The sequence below is a fragment of the Heterodontus francisci genome, chromosome 34 (genome assembly GCF_036365525.1).
Source record: "Heterodontus francisci isolate sHetFra1 chromosome 34, sHetFra1.hap1, whole genome shotgun sequence".
NCBI classification, from domain to species: Eukaryota; Metazoa; Chordata; class Chondrichthyes; order Heterodontiformes; family Heterodontidae; genus Heterodontus; species Heterodontus francisci.
Genome location: NC_090404.1, coordinates 33,075,948 through 33,083,807, shown reverse-complemented (window position 1 = coordinate 33,083,807; position 7,860 = coordinate 33,075,948). Strand labels below are relative to the sequence as shown.

The window sequence follows — 7,860 nt, the reverse complement described above, 5'->3', positions numbered from 1 at the left end:
ACCGCTTATTTAGCTTTTCACTATATTTTATGAAGAAATATACCGGGTTTATTCTTCACTCTCTGGGTATTTCACTTTACAGCCATGTCAGATCCCTTGAAAACTATTCCATGCTATGAAAACATAAACACGAGCCTGACATCAGCTTCACTAATGTGTCTGTTTCAACTAGTGTAATTAATGTAAAAACAAACGGTTTAATTATCTCCCTGGAGCCTGACATCAGATATAAATGCGACAGTCTGTAAGTGCAATGCGTTCACAGCTTCTGATAGAAATGCACGGATCAGCAAAAGATCTGGTGTTTGCCATTTACTATCCCGTCCTTGCAGCTATTGGGATTCCAGGTAAAGTATTGTAGTTAGTTATTGGTTGTGGGAATCAATACAGGTGATACAAAGCTAGGAGGGAAGGCAAACTCTGAGGAGGACACAACGAGGTCGCAAAGGGATAAAGACAGGTTAAGTGAGTGAGACAGTGAGAAACTCTTTTTTTTTAGGTGTGGAACTTTTAAATATTGATTCTCAGAGGGGCATGTGTGCACACGTACAAGAAAAAGAACCGAAAGTTAGCATGTAGCTACAGCAAACAATTCGGAAAGCAAATGGCATGTTGGCCATTATTACAAGGGGATTGGGATGCGAGAATAAAGCAGTTTTGCTACAATTATACAGGGCTTTGTTGAGAATGTACATGGACTATTGTGTCCAGTTTTAGTCTCCATATTTAAGGAAAGATATACTTGCCTTGGAGACAGTATAGTGAAGGTCCACTAGATCGGGCCCGAGGATGAGGAGTTGTCCAGTAATGAGAGGCTCAGCAGATTGGGTCTATATTCACCAGAGTTCAGAAGAATGCGAGTTGATATCGTTGAAACATACAAGATTCTGAAAGGTCTTGGCAAGGTAGACACTACCAACTTGTTCCCCCTGGCTATGGAATCGAAAACACGTGGGCACAGTCTCAGGATAAGGGGCAATTATTTAGACCTGAGGTGAGGAGAAATTTGTTCATTCAAAGGATACTAAATCTTTGTAATTCTATACCCCAGAGGGTTGTGGATGCCCCATCGTTGAATATATTTAAGGCTAAGGTGGGAAGGTTTTTGTTCTCTCGGGAAATCAAAGGATATAGGGAGCGAGCGGGAAGGTGAAGTTAAAGTTGAAGGTCAGCCATGGTCGTAATAAATGGCGGGACAGGCTTGACGGGCCGTGTGGTCTAATCCTGCTCCTATGTATTATGTTCAATTGCCAGTCGTTCTTCTCCAACATGCCAATATTTTTTCAACCATATAAGAGCATATTTTCTTCAATTTAATAGGATAATTTCTGCCATTTAGACCGATAACTGATCCCATTTACCGGTATAATTTCTCTCCTTTGACGGGACATTTCTTCTTTTTAACTGGTATTAATTCTGTCCATTTACAGTACGCTTTTCACCACTTTCACGGTATTAATTCTCTATGTTAACGATTTTTCTTCCACTTGCTGACATAATTTCTCGTCATTAATGATTTACAGGCATACTTTATTTTAGTTTTACTGGTACTGGTATAATTTCTCCGCTTTAATGGTGTACTATCTTCCCTTGGCCAGTACTATATCATCCCTTTAATTATGCAATTTCTCCCATTTGCCACTACAGTCTCAACATCGTTCTTTATTTTATCGACACTGCTACTATGGGTGAATTATTACACCGTTATCACAGTCTAAACGTAGTTCAATTGTGTTATTTACACTGTTACTATGGGTGAATTGTCATTGTTATCACAGTGTAAATGTATTTCCATTGTGTTACTGACATTGGCTGCGACAGATTAATTCCCAAAAATGATTCATTGGTTGAGAATATTGGGCCAGTGAATAATTTCTGGCTGAATTTAATAAATGAACTTACTGAACAGACATTAATTAGCATCGGGTTATTGATAGAAATATGACAAATGTAATTGTGATCGTTTTATGAATGATGAGTGTTTCCGTCAACTCACAGAGCACAGTGTCTCCGTTCTCAGTCTCTGACTCTCAATGGTTCAGCCCAGCTGTCCTCTTCCACATTAGCTGCTGCTGATTGTTGTACATGACTCCTAATTCCAGGTTGTCCTTCTGCTCTTTGCACCTGGTAATCTCCCAGACTCTCCTGTCTTCATTGTGTTCTTCACATTGTGTGAGGCCACATAAATGGTGTAATTTCTGGCATTTTGGGGCACAAAGTTTGAATTTCCATATTCAATACAGGACTAAGTTTATCGTTTATACCTAAACATAGCACAGTTCAGAGGAAGTGATGCATTGTAGGAGGGATCTTTCTCCAAATGAGACCTCGTCAGCTGCCAGTTCCGTTGGTTCAAATCAATACAGAAGATCCCGGGTGACTTTCAGGAGAAGGACTGGAGTTATCACTGAGTTCTCAACAACATCTTCTCCACAAAATCAGAAAACGCTAATTGTCTGTTCACTCCTCTCTTTGAGAATCTTATCAAGCAAGTTGACTGCGAATTTTTCAACAGTGAATGATTGAACAGTAATTCTTTGGATAGAGGAATTTATGATCCCCAGCGGAATATAATCCATTTATTTTTTCCCTACCTACTTGTAGTTGCCACATTTAATGTCTTTTGTTGTAATATTTACCCTCTGAAATGTTTTTTGTAATGTTTTATTGTCATTTCGTCTCAAGTTATTATTCCCACATTGATATTGGTGGGTTTCCAAAACCTTGTTAATCTCCATTAGGTTTATTTTATTTTAAATGTTGATGTCATTGGCCTGACTTTTTGTTTTATCCGGGTGATTACTTTACAAGCAGGAACCGAGGAGAAGGGATAGTGTCTAACAAAAAATCATGTATCAAATCTGTAAATTTCGTACAGGACTCTGTAAAAGTCAACAGAATTTAGTCGGGTGTCGGATTAGTAACTATCCTCTTCCTGCTCTGTCTCTGACACGTCCAATCATCCTCTTTCCCTTTCCTCTCATCAGTCTCTTTCTTTCTTTCTTTCTTTTGTGCAGCTAACTTGTCAGTAATTGTGACGCTGACCCGAGGAAAATGCGGTCTCTCCAGATGTATCGTTTACTACCTGGTGGCCATGTCTGTGACGGATCTCCTGGTCATGATCATTGCTGTGATATTAAACCGGATTGCTGGTATTTATTTCCCAGCCAGTTTCCTCTCCATCACACCATTATGTAGTCTCCGTGTTGTCCTGTACATTGCAGCCATAGATAGTTCTGTCTGGTTAACGGTCGCTTTCACATTTGATCGATTTATGGCCATTTGTTGCCAGAAACTGGAAATAACATATTGCTCCGAGAAAACGGCAGCGCGGGTTATAGGAACTGTCTGTACACTGAGCTGTTTAAATAATACATTCTGGTATTTTATATATGAACCTTTTGATATAGTTAACAATATACCCTGGTTCTGCCACGTAAAAATTATATTTTACACGTCACCTGCATGGACCGCATATGAATGGATTCACCGCATTTTAACACCTTGTCTCCCATTCATCTTTATTTTACTGCTGAATGCTCTGACTGTCAGACACATTCTCACGGCCAGTAAAGTCCGCAGGAGACTCCGGGCCCACAGCAATAGAGAGAATCAGAGTGATCCAGAAATGGAGAAGCGTAGAAACTCCATGGTTCTACTTTTTGCCATCTCGGGCAGTTTTATCCTTTCATACTTGTTACTTTTTATAACTTTCGTCTACATCCGAATTGCGAGGATTAGTTATTTTTCTGGTTCCAATTTCAAAGAATCAAATTATATTCTGGAGGAAAGTGGATATATGCTTCAGCTTTTGAGTTCTTGCATCAACCCGTTCATTTATGCAGGGACCCAAAGTCAATTCAGAGTCGAGTTAAAGAAAGGAGCGAAATTTCCAATTATTCTAATTTTTAATATGTTTAAATGATGAAAATAACAAAATGCAGCATGATTTGCACATTATTTTCCATCCTTGCTCCCCTTGGCCATGACAGTCAGGTCCTTGGTTTGCTGGTGCACTTATCCACTGTGTGATTTTTAAAAATGTGAAAGGAACATTGCAATAGCGGACGGTTCAGTGTTCTGACATATTCTCAGTTAGTTTCCAGTTCTCTTCCTCGTCTTGACTCAGGTCTGGTGCAGACGCAGCAGCTCAGAGGGCCCAAGGGACAACAAGTCCAACCCTGATCTGTTATTGGATACCAAATTCAACTGTTTACTGCAGGGACCACGATATTCCTCCTGGGAATAGTTTGCATCTTGAGGGTAGGATACAATGTGAAATAAGAATATCGTCCCCATGCATTGTTCTCCGCTCACTGGGCAGGTCCTCCCAGCGCATTCCTGTTCCTGTAGGAACAGAGGAAATGCTGGAGAAAAAAAACAACATACCAGCGAGTTCACCTTCTACTCTTTTAACTGACCAATTTGTACAACATCCCAGTGTCAGAAATCGAAATAGCAATCAAACAGAAGTGCCCCCATTTTAATGGAATGGAAACATTAAACACCCAAACCATAAAAAAGAAACCTATCAAATTGAATGGGAATATTATATTCAATATTAACTGTGCACTCTAGTCTAGTTTGTCTTCAACCATCCCGGCAGTCACGTGATTCAATGATAATGCAGTTGTTGGCAAATTCTAACAATCAATCTTTATTAATGAGCCTGCAACCTACCAAGACATGGGGCGAGGAAAATCGCAGTGGAGACCTTTTGGGCTATGACATTAATTGCAGTGGTGATGCAAACATCTAGCATCACTTTGCTGGAGCACGGTACACCACTGGCTCCTTCCTGTGTGGCCCGCCCGGCATTGTATTATAAAAGGTGGAATGTGGAGGCGCCGCTTGCATGTGCCCGAAGGCAGTGAGTTGACGTGATCCTGACTTCACACAACCCAGCCTGCTGATGTGATCCAGGATTCAAAATTTGGACCAGGCATGTCAAGGTAATATAGCGGTACATCGCCGTGCAAGGAACGGGAGCAGAGATGCAAGTTGGACCTCACGCTCGAGTCCGTTATATATTTAGAGCCCAAACAGCCTGTAAAGCCTTTTCTTCCAGACCGTCTGCGATTGCCAATTATTAGATGTCCCCTGGGTTATTTTAGGAATGCCTGTGATGAGTTTCTAAATTTGCCAGAGAATTCTGCTGCATCCTCAAAGAGAGAATAGCTCATTTGATAACATGACTGCACAAAGGCTGCAACAGGCATGGGGACAATAGTGGCAGAGCCTCTCGGTCTGCAGCATGACAGGGTTGCGTCTAACGACAGCTTTGCGACATGTGTACAAACTTTCACTAACACAATGCGGGCAATCCGTGCAGGAAGCAGCTGATGGCGCATCACACCCCAGCAAATCAATGTTAGATAGAGTGTTAAATTTGAATAAAGGAAATTATGAAGGTATGAGGGGCAAATTGGCTGAGGTGGATTGGAAAAATACATTAAAAAGTATGACAGTACATAGGCAATGGATAGTCTTTCAAGTAATATTACATAGTTCACAGCAACTATACATTCCTTCAAGGCACAGAAATCCCAAAAGTACAGGCAGTCAACCATGGATAACAAAGTAAGTTACGGTTTGTATAAGATTAAAAGTAAAGGCCTACAAAGTTGCCAGAAATAGTAGTGCATCTGAGGATTGGGAGGATTTTAGAATACAGCAAAGGAGGATGAAGAAACTGATAAGAAGGAGGCATAGAATGTGAATGTGAGCTAGCAAAAAAATATAAAAACGGACTGTAAAAACTTCTGTGGATACGTAAAAAGGAAACGTTTCGCTAAAACAAATGTGGTCCCATTACAAGCAGAGTCAGGAGAATTTATAATGGGGAATAGAGAAATGGCAGAAAAACTAAATGATTACTTTGTGTATGTCTTCACTGAGGAAGATACGAGGAATCTCCCAGAATTAGGGAGGAATTGAAGGAAATTAGTATTAGTAAGAGGGTTGTTTTGGAGAGATTAATGGGGCTGAAGGTTGATATGTCCCCAGGACCTGATATTCTACATACCAGAGTGTTGAAAGAGGTAGCTATGGAGATACTGGATGCATTGGTGACCATCTTCCAAAATTCTCCAGATCCTGGAGCCGTTCCTGCAGATTAGAAGGTAGTAAATGTCACCCCACTATTTAAGGAGGGAGGGAAAAAGAAAACAGAGAATTACAGAACTGTTAGCCTTACATCCGTCGTTGGGAAAATGCGAAAGTCTATTCGAAATGATGTGATAAATGAACACTTGGTTAATTACGATTTGATGGGGCATAGCCTATATAGATTTATGTATGGGAATCTTATTTGACGAATCCGTTGCAGCTTTTTGAGGATGTTACTAACAGAATTAATAAAGGGGAGTCGGTGGATGTGGTATACTTGGATTTTAAGAAGTGTTTTGATAAGGTCCCCAACAGGAGCTTGGTTAGCAAAATTAAAGCACATAGGATAGGAGGTAATGTACTGGCATGGATTAAGGATTGCTTAACAGGCAGAAAGCAGAGAGTAGCAATAAATGGGTCATTCTCGCGTTGGCAGGCTGTGATTATTGAGGTACCGCAGGGATCAGTGCTTGGGCCCCAGCTGTTTACAATATATATCAATGATTTGAATGTGTAGACCAAAATTAGTACTTCCATGTTCACAGCTAACACAAAACTAGGTGGGAGTCTGTTGTGTGGACAATGCAAAGCGGCTTCAAGGGGATTTGAAAAGACTTGGTGAGTGGGCAAGAACGTGGCAGATGGAATATAATGTGGAAAAATGTGAAGTTATCCACTTAGTAGGAGGAATAGATGTGCAGATTATTTATTAAATGGTAAGAGATTAGGAAGTGTAGATGTACAAAAGGACCTGAGTGTCCTTGTCAACAAGCCACTGAAAGCTAACGTGCAGGTGCAACAAGCAATTAAGAAGGCTAATGGTATGTTAGCCTTTATCGCAAGAGGGTTTGAGTACAGGAGTAGTGAAGTCGTGCTTCAATTGCATAAAACCTTGGTTAGATTGCACTTGGAATCCTGTGTGTCGTTTTGGTCCCCTTATCTGTGGAAGGATATCATTGCCATAGAGGGACTGTAACAAAGGTTCACCAGACTTGTTCCCGGGATGGCGGGACTGTCCTATGAAAAGTGATGGGGGAAACTGGGCTTGTGTTTATTTTATTTATTTAGAGTTACAGCACTGAAACAGGCCCTTCGGCCCACTGTGTCTTTGCCGACCATCAACCACCCATTTATGCTAATCCTACATTGATCCCATATTCCTACCCCATCCCCACCTCCCCTCAATTCCCCTACATACACTAGGGGCAATTTATAATGGCAAATTTACCTATCAACCTGCAAGTCTTTGGCTGTGGGAGGAAACCAGAGCACCCAGCGAATACCCAAGTGATCACAAGTAGAACTTGCAAACTCTGCACAGGCAGTACCCAGAATTGAACTCGGGTTGCTGAAGCTGTGAGGTTGCGGTGCTAACCACTGCGCTGCCCTAGTATTCTGTAGAGTTTCGAAGAGTGAGACACGATCTCATTGAAATCTACAAAATACTGAAATGGATAGACAAGGTAGATGCAACTAAGATGTTTGCCCTGGTTGGGGAGTCCAGAACCAGACGACACTATTTCAAAATAAGGGGGAAGCTACTTAGACAGAGATGAGGAGAAATTTCTTTACTTAGAGAGTTGTGAATCTTTGGAATTGTCTACTCCAGAGGGCTGCTGAAGCTCAGTCACTGAGGATGTTTAAAGCAGAGATTGATAGATTTCTAAATATAAATGACATAAGGGGATTAAGGATAATGTTGGAGAATGGCATTTAAGTGGATAATCAGCCATGATTGCATTGAATGCTGGG

The 7,860-nt window shown here is 41.0% G+C and overlaps 1 protein-coding gene across 1 annotated transcript; it reads left to right on the top strand.

The window, feature by feature from the left end:
* The first annotated feature begins 253 nt into the window (after positions 1-253).
* LOC137348807 (probable G-protein coupled receptor 139) lies at positions 254-3,925 on the top strand. Its single transcript, XM_068014051.1, has 2 exons — positions 254-347; positions 3,018-3,925. Exons 1-2 carry the CDS (start codon positions 254-256, stop codon positions 3,923-3,925), a joined length of 1,002 nt encoding a protein of 333 aa, XP_067870152.1.
* Positions 3,926-7,860: the final 3,935 nt, after the last annotated feature.

What these genes read in the sequence shown, in the direction of transcription:
- LOC137348807 (XM_068014051.1), top strand. Translation starts at nt 254, where the DNA reads ATGCGTTCACAGCTTCTGATAGAAATGCACGGATCAGCAAAAGATCTG. An exon ending in TGCAGCTATTGGGATTCCAG is followed by an intron (nt 348 to 3,017) that starts GTAAAGTATTGT and finishes TCTTTTGTGCAG; the next exon opens with CTAACTTGTCAGTAATTGTG.